Source organism: Chiloscyllium punctatum, chromosome 45 (assembly GCF_047496795.1).
Source record: "Chiloscyllium punctatum isolate Juve2018m chromosome 45, sChiPun1.3, whole genome shotgun sequence".
Classification (NCBI taxonomy): domain Eukaryota; kingdom Metazoa; phylum Chordata; class Chondrichthyes; order Orectolobiformes; family Hemiscylliidae; genus Chiloscyllium; species Chiloscyllium punctatum.
Genome location: NC_092783.1, coordinates 60,986,645 through 61,013,913, shown reverse-complemented (window position 1 = coordinate 61,013,913; position 27,269 = coordinate 60,986,645). Strand labels below are relative to the sequence as shown.

Here is a 27,269-nt window from a genome sequence, read left to right as displayed (position 1 = left end):
TTTTTCTTCCCAAAGGATATTAATGAACCAAATGTTTTTTTTTTCAACAATCAACAGCAATTTCCTGGTCAGTGCTAATGGATGAACCATTGGGAGAGCAACCCTTAGCTAGAAACTTACATGTCATTCTAGCTTATAAATTTAAGACTGACCAGTTAACACATTAAATACAAATCTTCACTATAAGATTGAATCAATTACTGACGCAGGTAGCGATAAATGGGTTGATCTAGTCACTACTTTGTTCGTTATGTAATTGCAAGGAAACTAAGATTGTGAACTAAGTATTCCAGGAGCGCTGACCTTTTAAGAATTATAGGTCAAATGGAAAAGGAGGTAACGTAACTCTGAAGTAAACAAATGAGATAAAGGTAATAGACAATAGGTGCAGGAGTAGGCCATTCTGCCCTTTGAGCTAGCACCACCATTCATTATGATCATGGCTGATCATCCACAATCAGTATCCTGTTCCTGCCTTATCTCCATAACCCTTGATCCCACTATCCTTGAGAGCTCTATCCAACTCTTTCTTGCAAGTATCCAGAGACTTGGCCTCCACAACTTTCTGGGGCAGAGCATTCCACACACACACACACCACTCCCTGGGTGAAGAAGTTTCTCCTCAACTCTGTTCTAAATGGCCTACCCCTTATTTTTAAACTGTGTCCTCTGGTATGGGACTCACCCATTAGCGGAAACATGTTTCCTGCCTCCAGAGTGTCCAATCCTTTAATAATCTTATATGTCTCAATCAGATCCCCTCTCAGTCTTCTAAATTCAAGTGTATACAAGCCCAGTCGCTCCAGTCTTTCAACATAAGATAGTCCCGCCATTCCGAGAATTGACCTCGTGAACCTACGCTGCACTCCCTCAATAGCCAGAATGTCTTTCCTCAAATTTGGAGACCAAAACTGTGTACAATATTCCATGTGCGGTCTCACCAGGACCCTGTACAGCTGCAGAAGAACCTCTTTGCTCCTAAACTCAATTCCTCTTGTTATGAAGGCCAGCATGCCATTAGCTTTCTTCACAGCCTGCTGTACCTGCATGCTTGCTTTCATTGACTGATGACAAGAACACCTAGATCTTATTGTACTTCCCCATTACCTAACTTGTCTCCATTTAAATAATAATCTGCCTTCCTGTTCTTGCCACCAAAGTGGATAACAGCACATTTATCCACATTAAACTGCATCTGCCATGCGTCTGTCCACTCACCTAGCCTGTCCAGGTCACCCTGTAATCTCCTAACATCCTCCTCACATTTCACCCTGCCATCCAGCTTTGTATCATCAGCAAATTTGCTAATATTACTTTTAATACCATCATCTATATCATTAATGTATATCTTAAAAAGCTGCGGTCCCAGCACTGATCCCTGCGGTAACCCACTGGTCACCGCCTGCCATTCCAAAAGGGAGCCGTTTATCACTACTCTTTGTTTCCTGTCAGCTAACCAATTTTCAATCCAAGTCAGTACTTTGCCCCCAATGCCATGTGCCCTAATCACTAACCCCCTGTGTGGGACTTTATCAAAAGCTTTCTGAAGGTCCAGGTACACTACATCCACTGGTTTTCCCTTGTTCATCTTCAGAGTTATATCCTCAAAAAATTCCAGAAGATTAGTCAAGCATGATTTCCCCTTCATAAATCCATGCTGACTCTGACCTATCCTATTACTACTATCCAGATGTGTCGTAATTTCATTCTTTATAATTGACTCCAGCATCTTTCCCACCACTGAGGTCAGACTAACTGGTCTATAATTCCCTGCTTTCTCTCACACCTTTCTTAAAAAGTGGGACAACATTAGCCACCCTCCGATCTGCAGGAACTGATCCTGAATCTATAGAACACTGGAAAATGATCACCAATGCATCCACGATTTCTAGAGCCACCTCCTTCAATACCCTGGGATGCAGAACATCAGGTCCTGGGGACTTATCAACCTTCAGACCTAACACCATTTCCGGGCAAAATAAATTCCCATCAGTTCAGGTCCTTCAGCCACTATTACCTCTGGGAGATTGCTTGTATTTTCCCCAGTGAACACAGATCTGAAGTACCAATTCAACTCTTCTGCCATTTCTTGGTTCCCCGTAATATATTCACCTGCTTCTGTCTTCAAGGGCCCAATTTTAGTCTTAACCATTTTTTTTCCTTTCACATACCTAAAAAAGCTTTTACTATCCTCCTTTTATATTTTTGGCCAGTTTACCTTCATACCTCTTTTTTTTATTCCTCTGCGTATTTCCTTCTTAGTTATCCTCTGTTCTTTAAAAGCTTCCCAGTCTGCTGTTTTCCCACCCCTCTTTGCTATGTTATACTTTTTCTCTTTTGACTTAACTTCCCTTGTCAGCCACGGCCACCCCTGCCTCCTCTTAGGATCTTTCTTCCTTTTTGGAATGAACTGATCCTGCCATTGTTGCTCCACTGCCATCCCTGCTAGGGTACTGCACCATTGAACTTTGGCCAGCTCCTCCCTCATAGCTCCATCGTTCCCTTTATTCAACAGAAATATTGTCACTTCCGATTGTACCCTCTCCGTCTCAAATTGCAGATTGAAGCTTATTGTATTATGGTCACTACTTCCTAATGGCTCCTTCACTTCGAGGTCCCTGATCAAATCCAGTTCGTTGCACAACACCAGATCTAGAATTGCCTTCTCCCTGGTAGGCTCCAGCACCAGCTGTTCTAAGAATCCACAGACTCCCTTTCTTGGGGTCCAGTACCATCCTGATTCTTCCAGTCTACGTGCATGTTGAAATCCCCCATAACAACTGTAGTAATATCTTTGCGACAGGCCAGTTTCAAATCCTTATTCAACTTACACCCTACATCCAGACTACTGTTTGGGGGCCTGTAGATAACTCCCATTAGGGTCTTTCTACCCTTAGAATTTCTCAGCTCTATCCATACTGACTCTACATCTCCTGATTCTAGGTCCCCCTGAGCAAGGGACTGAATATCATTCCTTACCGACAGGGCCACCCCACCCCCTCTGCCCGTCAGTCTGTCCTTACGATAGCATGTATAGCTTTGAATATTCATTTCCTGTCCACTTGAAGCCATGTCTCTGTTATCCCCACAACATCATCGTAACTGCCAATTTCCAAATGAGCCTGAAGCTCATCCATATTATTTCTAATGCTTCGTGCATTCATATATAATATTTTTAATTTGAGTAAGAGTTTTAATAAGAGTGAGGTGGGAAGTTAACTTCGTAAATCAGGATGGAATAATTGTGCATAAATTAGGAAATTAAAGCAACTTGTTGTAAAGACATGCAGTTGCAGAAGTTATTAATCTGTGGGCAAATCAAGCATTTTTGGTAATGTATACATCACAGTTAGGACAGTTTTTTATAGATCAATATGTTGAGAACCTAGACTAATTTAGATCAAGTTACGTGTAATAAGATGCAGTTCATTAGTGTTCTTTTTATAGTTAAATATCCTTGAGGGAAGACTGATCATAATGTGGAATTTCAAGTTCAAGTGGGTGTGGGTCAGTCTGAAGCTAGGGTCTTACATCTAACAAAGCCAATTGCAGGATTTGGAGGGAGGAGTTATCTCCAATAACAGTTAGATTCAAAGATATGACTGCAGATAAGCAATCATAAACATTTTATTAAATTCACAGTTCTCAACAAATATGCATTACCTTGAATAATAAAAACATTCCACTGGAAAACTTTTTTTTGAGTTGTAGGACACTGGCATTGTTGGCTGGCCAGCACTTAACATTTGTCTCTAGTTGTCCTTGAGAAGGTGGTCGTGAGCTGTTTCCTTGAACTGTTGTAACCTATGTGCTGTAGGTAGATCCACAATGCCATTAGGAAGGAATTCCAGGATTTTGACCCAATGCCACTGAAGGAATAGAACATGGAACAGTACAGCACAGTACAGGCCCTTCAGGCCCCCGATGTTGTGCAGACCTTTTATCCTACTCGAAGATCCAACTAACCTACGTGCCTTTCATTGTACTACTTTCCATGTACTTATCCAAGAGTCATTTAAATGTTTGTAATGTATCTGACTCTACTACTACTGCTGGCACTGCATTCCACACACCCACCATTCCCTGTGTAAACAACCTACCTCTGACATGTCTAAACCTTCCTCCAATCACTTTTAAAAATTATGTCCCCTCGTGATAGACATCTCGGCCATGGGGAAAAGTAGCCTCTGGCTATTCAGTCTATCTATGCCCTTCATCAGGTACACCTCTCTCAAGTCACCTCTCATCCTCCTTCACTCTAATGAGAAAAGCCCGAGCTTCCTCAACCTTTCTTCATAAGATATGCCCTCCAGTCCGGGCAGCATTTTGGTAAATCTCCTCTGCACCCTCTCTAAAGCTTCCACATCCTTCCTATAATGAGGCAACCAGAACTGAGTACAATATTCCAAGGGTGGCCTAACCAGGGCTTTATAGAGCTGCAGCATAACCTCGTGGCTCTTAAACTCAATCCCCCTGCTAATGGGGATTAGCATACGCCTTCTTAACAACCCTATCAACTTGGGTGGCAGCTTTGAGGGATTTATGTACATGGACCCCAAGACCCCTCCGTTCTTCCACACTGCCAAGAATCCTGTCTTTAACCCTGTATTCAAATTCCAAATTCTCTTCCAAAGTGAATCACTTCATGCTTGAAAAATGTGTTGCTGGAAAGACTCAGCAGGTCAGGCAGCATCAAAGGAGCAGGAGAATCGACGTTTCGGGCATAACCCCCCTTCTTCAGGAATGAGGAGGGTGTGCCAAGCAGGAGAAGATAAAAGGGAGGAGGGACTTGGGGGGAGGGGGTTGGGGGCTGGGGGCTGGGGGCTGGGGGCTGGGGGCGGAGAGGTCGGGAAGAAGATTGCAGGTCAAACGGCGGTGCTGAGTCCGAGGCTTGGGTCTGAGAAAAGGTGGGGGGAGGGGGAATGAGGAAGATGGAGAAATCTGCATTTATCCCTTGTGATTGGAGGGTACCTAGGTAGAAGATGAGGCACTGTTCCTCCAGGCGTCATGTTGCCATGGTCTGGCAATGGAGGAGGCCAAGGACCTGCATGTCCTTGGCGGAGGGGGAGTTAGTGTTCAGCCACGGGGTGGTTGGGTTGGTTCGTGCGGGTGTCCCAGAGGTGGTCTCTGAAACGTTCCGCAAGTAGGCGGCCTGTCTCCCCAATGCATAGGAGGCCACATTGGATGCAGCGGATGCAGTAAATGATGTGTGTGGATGTGCAGGTGAATTTGTGATGGATATAGAAGGATCCCGCGGGGCCTTGGAGGGAAGTGAGGGGGGAGGTGTAGGTGCAAGTTTTGCATTTCTTGTGGTTGCAAGGGAAGGTGCCGGGAGTGGAGGTTGGGTTGGTGGGGGGTGTGGACCTGACGAGGGAGTCGCGGAGGGAGTGGTCTTTCCGGAACGCTGATAGGGGAGGGGAGGGAAATTATATCCTTGGTGGTGGGGTCTGTTTGGAGGTGGCAGAAATGACGAAGGATGATATGATGTATCTAGAGGTTGGTGGGGTGGTAGGTGAGGACCAGTGGGGTTCTGTCCTGGTGGCGATTGGAGGGGCGGAGTTCAAGGGCCTAGGAGCGGGAAGTGGAGGACATTATCAAGGGCGGAGGAGCGGGAAGTGGAGTCAGGTCCACACCACCCACCAACCCAACCTCCACTCCTGGCACCTTCCCCTGCAACCGCAAGAAATGCAAAACTTGCGCCCATACCTCCCCCCTCACTTCCCTCCAAGGCCCCAAGGGATCCTTCCATATCTGCCACAAATTCACCTGAACCTCCACACACATCATCCGCTGCACCCGATGTGGCCTCCTATGCATTGGGGAGACAGGTCGCCTACTTGCGGAACGTTTCAGAGAACACCTCTGGGTCACCCGGACCAACCAACCCAACCGCCTCGTGGCTGAACACTTTAGCTCCCCTTCCCACTCGGCCAACGACATGCAGATCTTTGGCCTCTTCCATCGCCAGACCATGGCAACATGACGCCTGGAAGAAGAGCGCCTCATCTTCCGCTTAGGAACCCTCCAACTACTAGGGATGAATGCAGATTTCTCCAGTTTCTTCTTTTTCCCTCCCCCCACCTTTTCTCAGTCCCAACCCTCTGACTCAGTACCACCTTCTTGACATGCAATCATCTTCCCGACCTCTCCGCCCCCACCCCCTCTCCGGCCGATCACCCTCACCTTAACCTCCTTCCACCTATCTATCGCATTCCCAACGCCCCTCCCCCAAGTCCCTCCTCCCTACCTTTTATCTTATCCTGCTTGGCACACCCTCCTTATTCCTGAAGAAGGGCTTATGCCCGAAACATTGATTCTCTTGCTCCTTTGATACTGCCTGACCTGCTGCGCTTTTCCAGAAACACATCTTTCAGCTCTGATCTCCAACATCTGCAGTCCTCACTTTCTCCCACTTCATGCTTGCCAGGTTCACCTCCATCTGCCACTTCTCAGCCCAGTTCTGCATCCTGTCAATGTCCCGTTGCAACCTACAACAACCCCCCACACTATCCACAACTCCTCCAACCTTTGTCTCATCGGCAAACTTGTGAACCCACTCTTCCATTTCCTCATCCAAATCATTTATAAAAATCACAGAGCAGATGTCCCAGAACAGTTTCTTGTGGAACACCACTGTTCGCAAGCTCCAGGCTGAATAATTTACATCTAACACCACTTCTGTCTTCTATGGGCCCGTCAATTCTGTGTTCCAGACAGCCACATTTCCCTTTGTTCCATGCTTCCTTCCTTTTTTGAATAAGCCTTTCGTGGGGAACCTTTTGAAACACCTTGTTAAAATTCATGTACACTGCATCTACTGCTCCTACTTTCAATGTGTTTTGTCACATCCTCAAAGTATTCAGCAAGGCTTGTGGGGTATGGCCTGCCCCTCTCAATGCCATGCTGACTATCTGTAATCAAGCTATGGTTTTCCAAGTAATCATATTTCCTGTTTCTCAGAATCCTCTACAATACTTTGACCACCACAGACATAAGACTGACTGGTCCGTAATTCCTTGGATTATCCATGTTCCCTTGAATAACCTTTGCTACCCTCCAATTGTCTGGCATTACTTCAATGGAAAGTGAGGATGCAAAGATCATCATCTTCCTTCGCATCCTGTAGTAACCTAGGGTATATCCTGTCTGGCCCAGGGGATTTATCTATTGTTACATTGTTCAAAATTTTCAGCATACCCTCCTTCCTCACATCAACCTGTTCGAGCATATCAGTCTGTTTCATGCTGCCCTCAGAAATGTTAAGGACCCCAAAGGTTGAGGAGGCAATATCAGTCAGGGCTCTAGAGGGTTACAAGGTAACCAGGAAGGAACTGGCTACTTGCTAAGTTTGGATTAGTGGTGCTGGAAGAGCACAGCAGTTCAGGCAGCATCCAACGAGCAGCGAAATCGACGTTTCGGACAAAAGAAGGGCTTTTGTCCGAAACGTCGATTTCGCTGCTCGTTGGATGCTGCCTGAACTGCTGTGCTCTTCCAGCACCACTAATCCAGTATTTGGTTTTCAGCATCTGCAGTCATTGTTTTTACCTTACTTATTAAGTTTGCCAAGGGCATGAAGGTTGTTGGAGGGCTGTTGTAAGTTGTAATGGAACTATGACAAGATGCAGAACTGGGCTGAGAGGTGGAAGATGGAGTTGAACCTGGCAAGTGTGAAGCAATTCTCTTTGGAAGGCTGAATTTGAGTGCATAGTTAGATTACTAGATTACTTACAGTGTGGAAACAGGCCCTTCGGCCCAACAAGTCCACACCGACCCGCCGAAGCGCAACCCATCCATACCCCTACATCTACCCCTTACCTAACACTACGGGCAATTTAGCATGGCCAATTCACCTGTGGGAGGAAACCGGAGCACCCGGAGGAAACCCACGCAGACACTGGGAGAATGTGCAAACTCCACACAGACAGTTGCCTGAGGTGGGAATTGAACCCGGGTCTCCAGCGCTGTGAGGAAGCAGTGCTAACCACTATACCACCGTGCCGCCCACTAATACAGGGTTAAAGTGAAAACTGAAGCAAAATATTCATGAAGGACCTCCTCCGACTTGAGGCACAAGTTCTCTCCACTATCCTTGATTGGTCCTACCCTCACTCCTGCCATCCTTGTGCACTTTGGTGAGGAACAAAATGCCTAAATCCTACCCGCTAAAGCTTTCTCATGCCCCCTTCTAGCTCTCCTAAGTCCATCCTTCAGTTCCTTCCTGGCTACCTTGTAACCCTCCAGTCCTGTCTGATCCTTGCTCTCTCAGCCTTAAGTTACCTTCCTTCTTCCTCTTGACCAGATGTTCCACATCTCAGTTACCCAAGGTTCCTTCACCCTATCATCCCTTCCTTGCCTCCGTGTGACAAACCTGTCCAGCATTATCGTCAACTGCTTCCTAAACAACCTCCACATTGCTGTCGTGCATTTCTGTGAGAACATCTGTTCCCAATTTAGGTTCCCTAGTTCCTGCCTAATAGCATTGTAATTCCACCCCCCCCCCCCCCCCCCCCCTCCATTTAAATACTTCCCCATACTCTCTGCTCCTTTCCCTCCCCATGAATATAATAAAGGTTAGGGAGTTGTGATCAATATCACCAAAATGCTCTCCCACTGAGATCTGACACCTGGCATGGTTCGTTGCCAATTACCAAATCCAATATGGCTTCCCCTCGAGTCAGCCTATTGACATATTGAGTCAGAAACCCTTGGACACACCTGACAAAAATTGTTCCATCCAAACTATTTGAACGAAGTAGGTTTCAGTTAATATTTGGAAAGTTAAAGTAACCCATGACAACAACCCTATTACTTCTGCACCTTTCCAAACTCTGCCTCCCAATCCACTCCTCCATGTCTTTGTTGCTTTTGGAGGATCTGTAGAAAACTCCCCAGTATATTGACTGTGTTCCTTGCCTATTTCTGACTTCCACTCATACTGACGACTGTGTGTAGACAAACCTTCCTTGACGACTTCCATTTCTGCAGCTGTAATACTATCCCCAATCAGTATCCAACAATCTCTCCTGCCCCTGTGATGTCCAAGTCTCCATAATGGCCCCAACATCTTGTTCTAAGTACTGATCCATGCTCTAAATTCATCATCCTTATTTCTGATATTTATTGCATTTGAGTGGAAATACATTTCCAAGTTAGGATGGTGAGTGGCTTGGATGGCAACTTGGAGGGTGTGGTGTTCCCATGTATCTACTACTCTTGTCCTTCTAGATGGAAGTAGTCATGGGTTTGGAAAATACTGTCTGAGGATCTTTGAATTTTTGCAGTGCATCTTGTAGATAATACATACTGCTGCTTCTGACCATTGGTGATGGAGGGAGTGGATGTTGGCAAATGTGGTGCCAATCAAACGGGCTGCTTGGTCCTGGATGGTGTCAAGCTTCGTGAGTTTTTGGAGACCTGAACTCATCCAGGTAAGTATAAACAGCGATAACTTCAAGGAATTAAAAATAGTATCAGCTTAAAAGAAAGGGGTTACAGTGCCAAAGCAGCTGTAAGCTTGATGGAGCGAATTTTGGTATTAGCAAAGCTGACTAAAATATTGGTAAAAGGAGGAAACAATATCTAAAACAGATCTTAAAAGCTTTCACAAATGTGTAAGCTAAGAGATTTCTAAAAGTGTACATTTGATCACTTAGAGACAGACAAGACAAATTGCAATTGAGAATGAAATAAACGGCAGACACTCAATGTTTTGTATCAGTCCCCACAGTATGAGACACCGAACATACTTGAAATTGTGGGGAAGCAAGGACCTAATGTCACGACTGAACGAGGAATGCACAGTCCTTCACAAAATAAGTGTGTAAGTTAGTTCACTGAGTTTGAAGGTTTGCTTTCAGATGATTTGTCACCATTCTGGGTAGTATCAGTGCGAGTCTCTGGTGAAGCGTTGGTGGTACGTCCCGCCTCTGTTTATAGATCTTAGTTTCTTAAGGTGGGTGATGTCATTTCTGGTTAGAGAGGCAGGATATACCACCGATGCTTCACCAGAGACACTCACTGATAATGTTACCTAGTATGGTGACTAAACATCTAGAAACAAACCTTCAAGCTCAGCGAGCTAACTTACATACTTATCGTCAACCTGAGCTACAAATCTTCTTAAAAATCTCCTCCTTCACAAAATGTATAAAATCGAAATGAGATCACCAGAATGACCAACTTTCCTGACTTGTCCAGAGGAACACAAAGCAATTCACAACAGGGTTTATCAAAACAGTAAAACAAATAGTCATAAAGATGTCCAGCATAGAAACAGACCCTTTGGTCCAACCTGTCCATACAGACTAGATATCCTAAATTAATCTAGTTCCATTTGCCATCAGTTGGCCCATATCCCTCTAAACCCTTTATATTCATATATCCATCCAGATACCTTTTTTAAATGTTGTGATTGTACCAGCCTCCTCCACTTCCTCTGGCAGCTCATTCCATGACTCATCACCCTCTGCATGAAAGCGTTGCCCCTTAGCTCCCTTTTTATATCTTTCACTTCTCACCCTCAACCTATGCCCTCCAGTTCTGGGTTCCCTGACCTCAGGAAAAAGACTTTCTGTTTACCCTATCCATGCCCCTCATAAACCTCTGAGGTCGCCTTCGCTCCAGGGAAAAAAGCCCTAGTCCATTCAGCCTCTCCTTACAGCTCAAAACCTCCAACACTGGGGTTGTCCTGCTCCTCCCCACCCACCCTGTCAACCCACATACACACGCAAACGCACCTCCAACAAGGCAAAGCACTCCGATATAGTATAGTTTTACCTGCTTCACCTTTTATTCCTGGCCCTGGAGGGAGAGAAAACAATCGCCCACTTGCACAGAGACATGAGTTCATGGTCTTCTCTAGAACAGTAGTTTCTCAATGAACTATATAATAATTTTACAGGGATGAGTGTCCAGGCAACATATATATTGATTGGGTGACCGTTTACAATCGGCGTGTGCCAGTAGTAAAGATGAAGCCATCTGCTGTTAGACAATGAATAACTGGCTTCACATGAATCCTTTCCACCTTGTTAACTGACGTTACAAGCTGAATGCTATCTCATCCTGTTGAATGGCTTCACGTAGTGACTGCTTTTCCACCTTGTTAATCCATTACCCTTGCCTCCACCACCCCATTGTTAACTGTAAGTTCTTATCTGATCTGAGTCATGCTCAGCTGAACCTTTTGTTTCACAAAACTCAGAATTTGATTCTTTCCCTGCCTGCATCTATTCTATACACATTTTCACTGACAACATCCTTGTAAATCGGTTTTTGAACTCTTTCAAGTTTCACAGCATCGGAGACCAGAATTGCAATATTCCAAAAGTGGCCTAACCAACGTTCTGTACAGCTGCAACATGACCTCCTAACTCCTGTAACCAATACTCTGATCAATAGAGGATAGCATACCAAATGCTGCCTTCACTATCCTATCTACCTGCGACTCTGCTTTCAAGGAGCTATGAACCTGCTCTCTAAGGTCTATTTGTTCAGCAACACTCCCTAGGACCTTACCATTAAGTGTATAAGTCCTGCTAAGGTTTGCTTTCCCAAAATGCAGCACCTCGCATTTATCTGAATTAAACTCCATCTGCCACTTCTCAGCCCATTGGCCCATCTGATCAATTGTCAGACACTTGAACAAGAGCCATGAAAATAGAGGATATGCAGTTTACGTAACTTAAACTGCACCCACCCCACCCTTCAAGTACTCCATCCTACTCCAGCATGTACATGAAAAGTCATGATGAAGACAGATGTCAAACAATTTACCAATGCACTATGAATCGTGAAAGATCACCGGCAGGGTAGACAAAATTCTGAGGATCAAAAATCCAAACCATTAGGTGGAAAGTTTATTTTATCATCAGAGTCGTCGCAGCATGGGAACTGACCCTTTGAGTCCAATTCATCCATGCGGACCAAGTGTCCCATACTAAACTAGTCCCACTTGCCTTCGTTTGGCCGATATCGCTCTCCATCTTTTTTATTCATGTATCCAAATATCTTTTAAATGTTGTAACTGTACCTGCATCTACCCACTTCCTTTGGCAGTTCATTCCACTCTGTGTGAAAATGTTGCCCCTCGGGTCCCTTTAAATCTTTCTCCCCTCATCTTAAAAATATGTGCCCTAGTTCTGAGCTGCATAACGCTAGGCCCTTTTTTGATTTTTACTATGCTACCCTCTGTAGGGGAGTGAACGTTATTTTAAGTCGATGGTCGATTAGGTCACCTTGGGTCTTCTGTGAGTTCGTTCGTGCTTTCTTGGTCTTTCTGCTTTTATTCCACATGAGAAATGCATGCTTCCTGTCTGCAGGCTCTAGATGTTTCTTCTCATTTCAATGCTTGGTTATTACAGTGTCTTATATTGTGACACAACCAATCGGGCAGTTGTCAGGCAATATTTCCTTAACTTGAAAAGTTCGTTTGTGCTGTTAAATCTTGATTCCTCAGTCTTAGTGCTTCCAAAACGCCGCGTTTTACACAGCTCAATAATGTGCCACACTTTTATTTCCAATTTACGAAGCTTTCCTGGTATTCTGTATACATGTTTAGCTTTCATTCTCATTTTATTGTTCCATAAAAAGAAAATATGCAATCACTTGTGAGAGTTGTGGAAGTTTAGAGGTTTTTTTAATATTGGCTGCATCTGTGGCTAATGCTACCACTACAACATGTTTACAAGTAAGGCTTGCTGTGTTTGCACCTTATTTACTGCATACAGTTAGTCCGCTCAACTTAAAAAAAAGTTTGCACTTTGTGTCGAGGAAATGCAACCAAGTTAAAACTGGATTGATATCTGGGATGCAAGGTTTGTTCTATAATGAGAGAGAGAGCTTGTACATTCTTGGGAGTTGAGAAGCATGCAAAGTGATCTCACTGAAGTGAATCACCTTTTTTACAGAGCTACACAGGCTTGATGGTTTCCAGTGCTGGGAGGTCTAGCATTAAGCAATAATCTCAAGGTAAAAACTGGAACTATTTGGTACTAAGATGAGAATGTTTTCACCAAGCTAGAGTGATTCTATTTCTTTACTCCGAGAGCTGTAAATACTATCTGTATTGAATGTAATGTCAGCTGAGAGTTTTTTGGGTACCACGGAATTAAGTCATGTGTGAATAGGCAGTAAAATTGACCTGGTATTGAAGATCTTTCACAATCTTTTTGAATGACAGAACAAGTTAAAGGATTGTATGGCTTACTCCTGTTCCAAACTGTTGGGTTCTTAGTATGTTCTTTTTGAGTTATTGATTGTAAATCTCTGTTCTTAAACCACAGCTGTTTCACACCGCTTTTTAGTGAATGAACAGTTTATATTTCACTCAGGATCTATTTGAGCAGTAAGTATACAGGAGACGTTGGCTGTGGTCTCACAGGAGAAAAGAACCTGTACTGGCTGTTGGCATTGGACACCCTTTCATTTCGTTCCTCGTTCTTTGATAAGAAGTAATTTTGCTTTGGGTCTTCGTAGAATCCTAGAAAGCTACAATGTGGAAACAGGCCATTTGACCGAAGAAGTCCACACTGACCTCGAAGAGTAACCCATCCAGACCCATTCCCCTAGTGTATTACTCTATATTTACCCCTGACTAATGCACCCTAACCTACACATTCCTGAACACTATGGGCAATTTAGCATGACCAAATCACCTGACCTGCAAATGTTGGATTGGGGGAGAAAACCAGAGTACCCAGAAGAAACCCACGCAGACAGTGGGGGAATGTGCACATTCCACACAGATTGTCACCCAAGGCTGGAATTGAACCTGGATTCCTGGTGCTGTGAGGCTGCAGTGCTACCTGCTCTCTCACAGAATAGTGCTCAGCTGACTGAATTGAAACCGTCTGAATTGGAATATTTTACCTCCAAAGGGCTATAGATGCCTCGTCATTGGGCATATTCAGGGCTGACATCGCTAGATGTTTGCATTCCTGGAGAGTCAAGTTTCAAAGTGATATTGAGATAGAAGTTCAGCCATGATTTGGAGATGCCAGTGTTGGACTAGGGTGTACAAAGTTTAAAAAATCACACAACGCCAGGTTATAGTCCAACAGTACCCACAACCACCTGATGAAGGAGCTGCGCTCCAAAAGCTTCCAATTAAACCTGTTATACTATAGGAGAAAGTGAGGACTGCAGATGCTGGAGATCAGAGCTGAAAATGTGTTGCTGGAAAAGTGCAGCAGGTCAAGCAGCATCCAAGGAGCAGGAGAATCGATGTTTCGGGCATGACGTTTCGGTTCCTGAAGAAGGGCTCATGCCCGAAACGTCGATTCTCCTCCTTGGATGCTGCCTGACCTGCTGCGCTTTTCCAGCAACACATTTTCAGCTGTTATACTATCACCAGGTTCAGCCATGGTCTTGTTGAATATGGACCAGATTTGAGGCAATAAATGGCTGTTCCTGTAGGCGTTTTGACTCCAAACGTCAACAGAGTTTCTGTCCCCACAGATGCTGCCAGACCTGCTCAGTTTCTTCAGCCTTCTCTGTTTGTTCTGATTTCTTCTGTTCAGTTCCAACTACCAGTGTGTCCATTCCAGATGGAGAGGAACACCAGCCTTCTCCTTGCTTCCACTTTGGCATAAATTAAACCTTTATGATAAGTGCGCAAATAAATGGCCACTTTGTTACCCAGGTTTTCATCAGCATTTCCATAATACGCAGCCTGAAGGGAATAGACTCACTTATTAGAGTGTTGACATTCTGAAAATACTCCAGACTGTTTGACACTCAGCCAACACCCTGAAGGGAGTGATTTGCACAACATTAGAGAAATGTGTTTGGAGAAAGGGCATGCGAGAAGACTGAGTTATTAGGGTAGTTCTTGTTCTGCATTCTTTGTTTATAGTTCCACTCTGAAAACAGTATTTTAATCTGCGCACACATAAAACTTCTGTTCTCTGACCAGTTCTCTCAAGATTCTCCATTCTTGGAGCTGAGGTGTAGTGTGAATTTTAAGGCAACTGGGGACAGATATGTCACTCATACACTAGTGGAGAAAATTCTGTACATGTATAACATTGGGGTACTAGCTTGTTCCTGGCTAGCATTAAGAGTTCAGCGCTGGTGGCTGCAGGTACCCACCGATTATAATACAGAAAAGGATACATTTGGGTACAAGTGCATTTAGTGAAAATTATAGGTAGGTTAGGTTGCAGATTTTGAATGAGAAAGTTTAAGCCTTGTCTTGATTTAAATTTATGTCTTTTTAAATGTATTTACTTTCAAAATTGCAAATCATTCAACTAATACCTCACTGTACTCATGTTGTAGGAAAACACAAATGTTTCTGGTCTTGATAGATAGAGATTAAATAAATCCAGCTTGCTGCTCCAGGCTGCTTCCTCTACAGTATCTTGTGCAATGACAGAATCCGTGACTTCTTAGGACCATAAGAACTATCAGCAGACTTCCTGATGTGGAGGTGCTTTTGTTGGACTGGGGTGGAAAAAAATCAGAAGTTTCATCACAACAGGTTATAGACCAACAGATTTGGAGATAGTAAGGACTGCAGATGCTGGACGTCGAAGTTGATTAGAAGTGAATCTGGAAAGGTACAGCGGGTCAGGCAGCATCAGGGGAACAGGAAAGTTGACTGAATGGTCCCGATCTGAAACATCGACTTTCCTGCTCCTCCGATGCTGCCTGAACAGCTGTGCCTTTTCCTGCTCCATTTTTTATCGATTATAGTCCAGCAAGTTTATTTGAAATCCTAAGGTTTCAGAGCACTCCTCTTCCACCAGATGAAGTCATTTCATTTGATGGGGGAAGAGCACTCCAAAACCTTGTGATTTCAGCTAAACTTTTTGGACTGTAACCTGGTGTTGTATGACTTCTGACTTCAACATACTTAGCAGAATCTAGCAAACTTAAGCTACTCCAGTGTATTACTGTAATTCAGTGGGTAACACTAACCTTTTGCAGTCAGATAGATTATGGGTTGAAGTCCTCCTTGAGAGACTTGAGCAAGAAATCTAGAGTAATGTCATCCAGTAGTACTGAGTGTGTTCCACACTGTTAGGAATGTGGTCGCTAATATTAGACACCATTTGGATGTGCAAGATCCCATGGCACTCTCTTTCAAAAAAGGTGCGGGGAGTGGGGTTTCTCTCTATTCTCCTGCCCTGTATTTACCTGGCAACTAACCAGCAAAAACAAATCGTCTTGGTCAATATCTCAGTGCTTCTTTGCGAGAGCTTGCTGAGGTGCAAATAGATGCTATATTCACACTTGGTCGGATGGGGGTGGTTAAGCTCAGTTGGCTAGACAGCTGGCAGAGTAATGCCAACATTGTGGTGTCAATTCCTGCACCAGCTGAGGTTACCATGAAGGACTCTCCTCCTTAACTACTTCCTTTGCCTGAGATATGGTGATCTTCAGGTTAAATCACTACCAGTTGAGTCTCGCTAATGAGAGAGCAGCTTTATGCTATGAATTATGGCAGTTTTAGCTTTATTATAATAGTGACTCCACTTCAGAAGTACTTGCCTAGCTGTGAAGCAGTTGGGACATCGGAGGTTGTGAAAGATACTGCAGGAATCAGTCTGTCATTCCTTTCACTGTGCATTGTATTCAGCACATTTCTGATCCTTAATCTGCTTGGATTGAGGTTTGAGATTAATACCTTACTTTTGAAGTGTTTACTGAGATTACCCCCAATTAGTTATATGTACACTAAATCCATATTCCGTGGTTCAATGTCAGTCAGTTGATCATATATGTTTGCAAAGTATCCTGGATTGCTGACTGAGTTTTAAAATTTATAAGGACACTAAAAAGCCTATTGAAGGATCTCTACTGCCACCTTCTGATATTCTAATGTTATTGAGGATTGCAGTTGCATTTTTTTAAAGATACTTTAAGTTAGTTCAGAAACAATTTATGCCTTTTGACATCTTCTGCACATCCCAAAGTGCTTCAGAAACAATGCTTTATTTCTGGAGTGTAGTCACTGCTTTCTCACAAAGTATAGCTACCGATAGCAAGGTTCCGCCAACAGCTTTATAATAAAAATTCAGTTGATTCGCTTCTTCCATGCTTGTGGGTCAAATGTCCGAGACCGAGAAATTGCCCTATTGATTTGTGAACAGTGCCACGGGATCCTTCAGCATCAACCTGGCTTAATAATATTTCATCTGAGACATCTCTTCAGACAGTACTGCACTGCCTCCATGTAACACTGCCAGCCTCTGTCATGGGCTCAGATTTCTGGAATGGACTATGAATGCACAATTATCTGACTCTGAAATGAGAGTTCTAACTGACATTCAGAGAATGATGAAAAAAAATGTAATTGTTAGCTGATATGAAAGTGATTTTTATTTCATCCAGTTTAGTTTTACAACAGTGACCCAAAAAAGCTGCAAGTCTATTTCCTTTGATTTTTTTTTATGTGTGCGCTTGTGTGGCTGTCTGTTTCCTTGGTTACATGTGAATATTTTCTCTTCCTTTAGTAACTGCGTTTCTGAACACATTGACTCCAAAGTTCTATGTGGCATTAACAGGAACGTCTTCTCTCATATCAGGACTCATATTAGTAAGTATTATTCCTCTGTATTTGGAAAAATGTTTTTTTCATTGAATTCTAGAATTCTGCACCTGGTTACTTTACACTATTCCCTGTTGGCTGTAGTCTCCAGCAAGGAGTGATTCCCTTAGCAATTTCTCCAAAAAAACTTGTTCTTTTCAAATGTGTTTCCCATTTTGCTGAAAACGGTAATCATACATGATTTATTTTATTTCTAATTCTGCTAACTCATTAGCTTATCTCCTAGATTAAATTTGATTGAGGTGTAGTTTTGGGTTGGAGTTGATGGGCAGATTATATTTCATCTAGTGACAAAATTGAGATGGGAGAAGTAAAATAAAAGTAGGAAGCATTTCTCACTGAAGCTTACTACACTATCCTCCAATAGATTGTGAATGAAAGGTGTCACTTTGGTTTTTCCAAAACTGAGATTGGTAAATTTCTGTCAGACATGGTCTTATGGGTCTAAGTCAGTATGGCATTTTCCAAACCCACAACTTCTACTAACTAGTAGGACAAGGACAGTAGGTGAATGGGAACACTATCATCTGTAAATTCCCCTCCGAGCTAATCACCGTCCTGACTTGGTACAAATTGCTGTTCCTGCAGTGTCACTGGGTCAAAGTAATGAACTCCCACCCTAACAGACTTGTCTGTACAACTATGAACATTTATAATATTTGGAAGCTTGAGTTCTAAAGTGGAGGAACAATTCATTATTTTTATTTTGTGTATTCAGGGAAGAATGTAGTTTAAATTTCATTTTTGAATTCAGAGTGTGGCTATGGTATGTATGAAGTTTGTTTTATATCCATCTAAATGAGGTATTTAATACCCTTGGTGGGGACTATTTCACTGCATTAACAGCAAAGGTCAGTGTGGATTTGTTGGGCCGACGGGCCTGTTTCCACACTGTTGGGGTTCTATGATTTTTGGAACCTGCCAAAAACTCCCCTCCTTTCCCAATATCGTCTCAAACCCACTGTCCCTGATTACTCACCACGTGCAATATCCGAGTGTTGTATTGAGCTTTACATTCTGTATGTTGTTTACTGCCAAGAAAACATTGACAGTGTCATTTATATAGAACCTGGTGCTTTGCAGGAACATTATCAAACAGACTTTGGCTCCAAGTCATGTGAGGATAAAAATGTAAACCAAGAGCTTGGATTTCAAGAGCACCAGAAGAGGACAAAGAATAGAGAGGCACAAGAGATTTTGGGCGGAAATTCTATGGAGTATAGGGGCTGGACAAATGAAGGCAGCTTCCCCCCCCACCCGTTACAATGCGCACTCACACACCTCCCACATTAAAACTAGGGTGTGCAAAAATTCATGGATGTTTCTAGCTCTGGTAAAAAAATTTTGGCAGGAGCTGTGGCTGATCCATGACTTGAAGGACCAGATTTTGCAGAAATCGTATCAGTGAAAACATCAAGGCCTGCTGTCATTATTCCTCTAAATTGGAGTGCAACTTGAGGGATTGACATGTGCACAGTTCAACATCAATCTCTGATTTCCATGTCAGTGATACAAATGTAATTGTTTAGAAATTATTAAACTGACGAGCTGTTTATGCTCTTCATATTGCTATGAAAACCCTTGCAAGATTGCTTATTGTTGAATAGATTTTTAATGATTACTAAGTTCATAATTATTAGTCTTACTATTGTGGTGTCATAAGGACACTACCTCTCTACCGGGAGGCCAGGTTTCAAGTCCCATCTGCTCCAGAGGTGTATCATAACATGCATCAACAGATTGATGATTAGATTAGATTAGATTCCCTACAGTGTGGAAACAGACCCTTCAGCCCAACAAGTCCACACTGACCCTCCGAAGAGTAACCCACCCAGTCCCATTTCCCTTTGACTAATGCACCGAACACTATGGGCGATTTAGCACGGCCAATTCACCTGACGCGCACATCTTTAGACTGTGGGAGGAAACTGGAGCACCCGGAGGAAACCCACGCAGACATGGGGAGAACGTGCAAACTCCACACAGACTGTCGCCCGAGGCTGGAATCGAAACTGGTACCCTAGTGCTGAGAGGCAGCAGTGCTAACCACTGAGCATTAATTAAAGATATCTGTAAATGTGATTAGTCTCTTGGTCATCCAAAACTTAAATATTGGTAGTTATAGGGTAAGGGTGACAGATTTCCTTCCTGAAAGGACGTTGGTAAGTCAGATAGGTTTTCAATGCCAATTGACAGAGTCAGCGAAACATGGTCGTCATTTGGCCAGCTTTTTATTCCAGGTTTTTGTTGAATTCAAATTTCACCATCTGGTGTAGTGTGCTTTGAATCATGTCCCTGGAGCATTAGCTTGGGCTTCTGGATTACCAGTCCAGATATTACCACGACTCAATTGGTCTCACTTCAATGAGGTGCAAGCCACCACAGCCATTCTTTCATTTCAGGTTGAAACTAATTGGAAAGTTCTGTCTGCTGTCAGTGAGGGGTTAGATTCAGGCAGATGAAGTAACCTATCTAGTTAGAGATGTTAGGTACTCCAAATACATTGTCAGAGAAGTTTAAACACAATTCTTCTCCTCAGGCCTGGTAATCATTGCAAATTTCAAACCAGCCAGGAAGTGGCGCCTGTTGCCTGTAGATTGAGGCAGAGAACACAACTCTTCAGAAGCACTGGCTGCTCCCTTCCCCACCATGTAGCACGCTGACTGCTCAAACAGATTCATTGGAGTCATGTTTTCAAATTATCTACTTAAATTCTTCTGAAAGCAATCATAGGCTAATTGTTCCCATGCGCATTAGCTGGAGCATATTACCTCATAATTTATATAATCTTCCACAGCTATTTTAAAAAATTCACTCTTTTTAAACCATGCCAGATGCATTTTATTTCAGTGATGATGATGTACAGATTCACTGCAAAAGTCACAAGAAGCTGAAAGTTCAGCCGGTGAATCAATGCCAAGCGTGAGGAATGTGGGGTGTAACAGCGCTGGTCACAGCTGTGATGCCCTGTCCCTCTCTAAAGCTACACTGTGTGCCTAATTCCATGGATTTACAAATTAATGTGAATGAGTTTGAAGTATGTGGTTGGTGGCTTGTGAGCCCACTTTTCAGCAGTGCTGTGGGTTGTTGAAGTGGTGGAGTCCGGTGAATGAAAAAGGCAGCAGCGGCAAAAAGAAGGTTTTGTTCACTCGTAAATTGATGCAAGGAGGTTAAATACAAACCACTGCTTACTGTTTTCTGACATTGATAAAAGTAATGGAAATATAATGCTTAATTCTGTGACCAAATGAGGATGCAAACTGGATTTCATCTTTTTTTTAAAAAAGCAACAGAAATTTGTATTTCCAGAGTGACCTAACCTCAAAACATCTCCAAAGCTCTATGCAATCAGTAAGAAATTATTAAAGTTTAGTCATTGTTGTAGGAAATGTTGTGACCAATCTAAGCACATCTACCTCTTAATAACAGTTTGTAACAGGGCTGTTGGTGAAGGGATAATTGTTAGCGAGAATGCCCTCATACCAGGTGCTGTTTAAGACTGATCTTTGTGCTTTGAGAGGGCAAGTATTGGCTTCAGTTTTAACATCTGATTAAAAGACCGCACCTAAAAAAAGTCCAGCCCCTCAGTGCTACACTGGGAGTGTCAGATGAATGTAGGAAATAGGAGAAGGAGTAAAGCCCCAGTCAGGCTGTTCTAGCACAGCTATAACACTGGTATCATCTAATACCGTGTAAAACTGCCCAGGTATGTCCTGCACACAAAATGCAGAACAAATTCAACCCAGTCAATTACCATCCCATTTGGATGACTCTTTATCTTCAGTAAAGTGATTGAAGGGATCATCAAGACTGCTATTTAATAGCAGGAGAAAGCGAGGATTGCAGATGCTGGAGATCAGAGTGAAGAGTGTGTTGCTGGGAAAGCACAGGTCAGGCAGTATCTGAGGAGCAGGCGAGCGATGTTTCAGGCATAAGCCCTTCATCGTTTAATAGAACTTGCTTAGCAGCAGTCTGCTCACTGACATTCCCCTGGTCTTCTGTCAGGACCACTCAACTCTTCATAGGGCTCGTTACAGCCTTGGTTCAAATGTGTACTAAAGAGCTAAATACCAGAGGTGAGGTGCAAGTGAATGCCCTTGACATCAAGGTTACATTTAACAGAATCTGGCATCAAGGAAACTTAGCAAGACCAGAGACATTCAAGAGAGGAAGCCTCCCTGCTGGTCAGTGTCATTACTTTACACGCAAGATGGTTGTGATTGTTGAAGATCAGTAATTTCAGCTCCAGGATGTGTCTGCAGGAGTTCTTCAAGATAGTGTCCTCGACTCTGGCATTTTAAAGTGTTTCATTTAGTGACCACCTCTCCATTATAAGATCAGCAATGAGTATGCTTCCTGTTTACACTATGTTCAGCACCATTTGTGACTCTTGAGGTACTGAAAAGTTCATGTCCAAACGCAGCAAGACCTGAACAATGCCAAGGCTTGAGCTGACAATTAGCAAGTGACATTAGTTCCGTACAACTGCTACGTAATGACCGTCTCCAACAAGAGAGAATTGAACCATTATCTTTTGACATTCAGTGCCATTGCTTCTGTTGAATTCTCCCAAGATCAATGTCCTGGGGCTTATCATCGATCAGAAACTGAACTGGACTAACCATCGAAATACTGTGGCAACAAGAGCATGTCAGAGGCTAGGAAATCTTGCTGTGAGAAACTCACCTCCAGTATCTTCAAAGCTTGTCTACCACCTACAAAACTCAAGTCAGAATGGAATGGAATATTCATTGGTCTGGATGGATGCAGTTGCAACTGCAGTCAAGAAGATTGACACCATCTAGGACAAAGCCGACTTGAATGGCCCTACACCCACAAACAACCACTCCTTATGCCACAACTCAATGGCAACAGCATCTCCCATAGACATGCATTGCTGAAATACACCAAGGTTCCTACGACAGTACCTTCCAAACCTGTGATCCCTTATGTCTAAAAGGACAAGTGCAGCAGATACATGGGAATACCATCATTTGCAAGTTCCTCTCAAAGCCACTCACCATCCTGAGTTGGAAAGAAATACCATTCCTTTTAGTGTTGCTGGGTCAAAATCCTGGAGCCCAGTCTCTAACAGCATTGTGGGTCTACCTACAACTAACAGATTGCAGTGGTTTAAGGAGGTAGCTCACTGCTACCTTTTCAAGGGCAAATAGAGATGGACAGTAAATGCTGGTTCAACCACTGAAACCAATATCCCTTGAATTAATTTTTAAAAAAGCCCTCAAACTACTCCACCATTTAACCAGATGATGCCTAATCTTCTACCGCCGTGCTATTTTCCTGCATTATTCCCAAATCCTCTGATACCTTTTTCTAGGACTCTGTCAATCTCTGTTGTGAATATCCAAATTCCCTCCTAGAGGTAGAGATTTCATCCTGTTGAGTAAAGAAATCCCTGTTTATCTCCATCTGAAATGACCTACTTCATAGTTCCCTGGTTCTAGACCCACTCCAGCTGGGGAAATATCCACCATCCATCCAGTGGAGCCCTGTAAGAATTCTGTACGCTTCCGTGAGATCACCTAGACCTTTGAGAACAAAGGGCAATTCCACCATCTCTAGATCCAGCTTGATGAACTGTCATTGATTTCTTTGTGGCATGTGCATCCTTCCTTGAATAAGGAGACCAAAATTGAATACAGTATGCCAGATGAGATTTCACCACTGTTCCATACAGTTGCAATCTGGGTTAAGTGCTCTGGAGTATCGTTTGAATTCTGTTCTGCATCTGAGGTGACAGAGCCAGAACTGATAAATTTGCATTTACTGTGCAGAATGAGTCTGTTTTGTTGTCGTATGGAGGAAGGATAATCATTTCCAGTAATATTTTTCGGACCCTGTATATCTGCTTTCCTGTTTCAGATATTTGAGTGGTGGTATTTTCGAAAGTACGGCACATCATTCATTGAGCAAGTCTCCGTGAGCCACTTGCGGCCACTGCTTGGCGCGGTGGATAATAATCTGCCTTCGGTTAATTTTACTGCCAGCAATGGAGAAGCTGAATCGAACAGGCAAAATGTGTCAGGTAATCCCTTCTGTTGATATTCTTGATCATGTTGATCTAGCATGCTCTATCTATTATGACTTCCAATTTGCAAATGTGAGTTAGTGATATCTTCCCAAATTTTGTGTACCAAAGTTATAAACCATATTCAGGTGGATTCTCATTCTCATAATTAAAAACAACATACTGCAGATGCTGGAAATCTGAAACAAAAATAGAATGCTGGAGAAACTCAGCAGGTCTGCAACACCTGTGAAGAGAGAAACCGATTTGCTGCTTAACCCAGACTCCATACAATTTTCAGTCTGGATTAAGTACTCAAGTCTGTGGACTGGCTTGAACCCTTATCTTTCTGAATCTGGATTTGATAAAGCTACCACTGATGCCTTTGCATGTGTGTGTGAAATAAATGGAGTTCTGAAGAACAGTCACATCTCACTCAAAAAAGGCTAAATGTCTCCACAAACACAGTCAAACCTGAATTTCTCTCGCAGTTTGTTTTGAATTCTGCACTTAAAGAGAACATTTTTGATGGCAACTACTTTTAGTTAAATTTAGAAATAGCAAACTTTGAATAGTATGTAACCATATACCTGGATTAGAGATAACTGAAGGTGAAGTAATGTTACTTCATCTATTCTGTTATTGAAATTAAATATGCCGTTATACCCAAAATGCCTTTTATTACCAGATCTATCTGTCCAGTTCATTTCAGATGTTTTGCTCCAGTGGACTTCACATTGAATTATTCCATGGTTTAGTCCCTTTCGTGAGGTGGTTACACCTGGCTCCCACTCTGCCTTGGCCCTGATTCCCTGCCCTGTTCCTCTACCTGGAAGGACAAGGAGGTGTGGTTAGACAAACAAGAGACTGGAAGAACAAGGCAAATCAGGCACCAAGTCAACTTCTCCACCTCCTGATGCTGCCTGGCTTGCTGTGTTCTTCCAACCTCCCGTTTGTCTACTTTGGATTCCAGCATCTGCAGTTTTTTTTAATCCCTAAGGACGTGTGGGAAATTGGAAAAGTCCTGGTTTATTTTAATTTAGCATTGACTATTGAAACAGAAAATTATTTTCAAAGCTTGCTTTTAGAGAGATGGTAATTAATATTTAAGGGCAATTAAGAGAAGGGTATGTAAATAGAGTTTATGGAGCATCCTATTACTACAGTCTTGATAGGCTGAATGGCCAGTTTCTCTGTTATTCACAACTATTTGTTAACTCTGTCCATCAAAGGACTGATACACTGTTAGATGAACTTTTACTTTTGCTTTTATCTTTGTTTCTGCCCCTTTCAAAACAAATAATGCACGAATTGTGTGAAATTATATCTGTATACTGGGATTCCGGTCACAGAATCGGATAATGTACTCTGGTGTGAATTTTACCATTGAAAAAGATATGAGGTTTCTGTCATTATAAACTGCTTTTAACCATGAATAAGATGTGAATAGGGGAGCTAACATGCACTTAGCTGTTTGTGCAGTGTATATTGCAGCTCTTGAACAAGAGTACTGGGGGAGACATTCTGTTCCTAAAACAATTGTTGATGTCACATTACTTGTTGGTTTTTGGCATCAATCCAGAGAACAACCTTAGCAAGCATTAGTTTAAGTACTCGGATGAGACTTATTGAACAAGGACACTCAGCAAGCAAAGTGTCAAAGCTTCTGAAAGATATGATTGATTATGGATCTACTGGCATAAAATAAACTGCTTGGAGTTTGAAAAATCGATTGAATGGCCAAGCTGTAGCTTTTAAGCTGTTGAATCAATCTGCCTGCCCTCACTTATGGCCTTAAGTACATTTTCTGTCCTCATTTGTTAATCTTCTCTGAGTGCAGAGTGGCAATCAGGCAGCTCTCAATCAGTACCATCACTTTTACCTCCTCTTCCTGTTTGAAAGAAATGACGAAGCCTTGAGAAATTGACCTCTTCTCATGGAGATGAGATGAGAAGCTCAGTTTTGTGGCTGTTGTCCTTTTTAAGATGCTCACTGCATTTTTTCTAATAGTTGCTAGAATAAGGAACCTTTAAAGTTTTCTAACAAATTAATAGAACTGAGGTTGAATTGTTTGTCCATTGAATGTACACCTGTACTGTGCTTACTTTGACACTTGATGAATACCAATCTGACCAAGATACAGTGATCATTAGCATTCTAAAACCTCGTTTATGCATTTTGTCTGTTTTTGTCATTGTGCTTTTGTGAATATTTAGTGACATTAAAGGTGCTATAGAAATTGTTTTTATGACTAAGGCACTTCAGTCCATTTAGACATTGGACTACATTTGACCAAATTCTAGTCACATTGGGCCCTTGCAGTCATCAGAGAAATTAGGTTTTCATCTGATAGGAGCTGGATTTCAACTCAAATTTTAGTGATGGAAAGTTCATCTGCTGCTCTGGCCAATCACGGCTGGAGAATATTTTTAAGAATTACAATTATAAGCACCTTGGACTAATTTCTAGCTCAACATTTGATTCTTTTATCATGCATCATCTCAAAATTTGTATTGGCAGAATGTAAGGTGTGGCGAAACCCACTGAATCTCTTCAGGGGAGCAGAGTACAGCAGGTATGTGTTCTGGTAATTATGTCCAAGTAAATTAAGCCTGCACAGGTGTTGAGTCGGGGAAGCATGATGAGAAAAAGAGGTTTAAATCACCATAACTTCAAGCTGTTAAAACATTCCCAAAGAGTTAATTGGAGTTCAGTTCCAAGTTTGGATTGTGTACAAAAAGGAAGGTTGTTGTTTTGTTTATTTAACAATGCAAGTTAATGTGGACGTGGTGGCTCACGGTATCCAGCCTATTGCAAATATTGAAAGAGCATAACTGCACAATTTAATGTCAGTAATGGGATTCTTGCCAGATAGTTGTACAGCACAGAAACAGACCCTTTTTGGCCCAACTCGTCCATGCTAACCAGATGTCCTGAATTAAGGTAGTCCCACTTCCAGCATTTGGCCCATATCTCTCTCAATCCTTCCTATTCATGTACCAATCCAGATGCCTTTTAGATGTTGTAATCATACCAGCCTCCTCCCCTTCCTTTGGCAGTTTATTCCATACACTCACCACCCTCTGTGTGAAATCGTTGCCCCTTTGGTCCTTTTAAGTCTTTCCCCTCTCACCTTAAAACTATGCCCTCTCGTTTTGGACTGCTCTCCCCTGGGGAGAAAGATCTTGGCTATCCATCCCATCCATACCGCTCATGATTTTATAAACCTCTATAAGGTCACCTCTCAGCCACTGATGCTCCAGGGAAAATAGCACCAGCCTATTCAGCCTCTCCCTATAGCTTAAACCCTCCAACCCTGGCAACATCCTTGTAAATCTTTTCTGCACCTTTTCACATCTTTCCTATAGAAGGGTGACTAGCGTTGAATGTAGTATTCTAAAAGTGGCTTAATCAATATCCTGTACAGTTGTAGCATAACCGCATAACCTCCCAATTCCTAGATTCAAAGGATCATGCATTTTCCAGTAGAACCCGTTGTCATGGGTTGAACTGTGCAGCAGCATGTTTTCCCTGGAATGAAGGAACCCGGAATCAGGAGTCCTCACCCTCGCTGCTGAAGCTGGTAGCCAGTGGCATTAGGGCAGCAGTGACTCTTGCAACCACTCAAAATTCAAGATATTGCTGAGGGATCCAAGCCTCCAATCAATGATGTGGGTTTGGGAAAAG

The 27,269-nt window shown here is 42.8% G+C and overlaps 1 protein-coding gene across 3 annotated transcripts in view; it reads left to right on the top strand.

The window, feature by feature from the left end:
• Positions 1-27,269, top strand: part of LOC140467484 (suppressor of tumorigenicity 7 protein homolog) — a 163,583-nt gene that overhangs the window by 52,524 nt on the left and 83,790 nt on the right. For all 3 annotated transcript variants that reach the window (XM_072563896.1, XM_072563895.1, XM_072563897.1), the window contains exons 2-4: positions 17,460-17,542; positions 23,438-23,600; positions 26,103-26,157. In XM_072563896.1, coding sequence (XP_072419997.1) covers positions 17,460-17,542; positions 23,438-23,600; positions 26,103-26,157 — 301 coding nt within the window. The remainder of the gene's footprint in view (positions 1-17,459; positions 17,543-23,437; positions 23,601-26,102; positions 26,158-27,269) is intronic.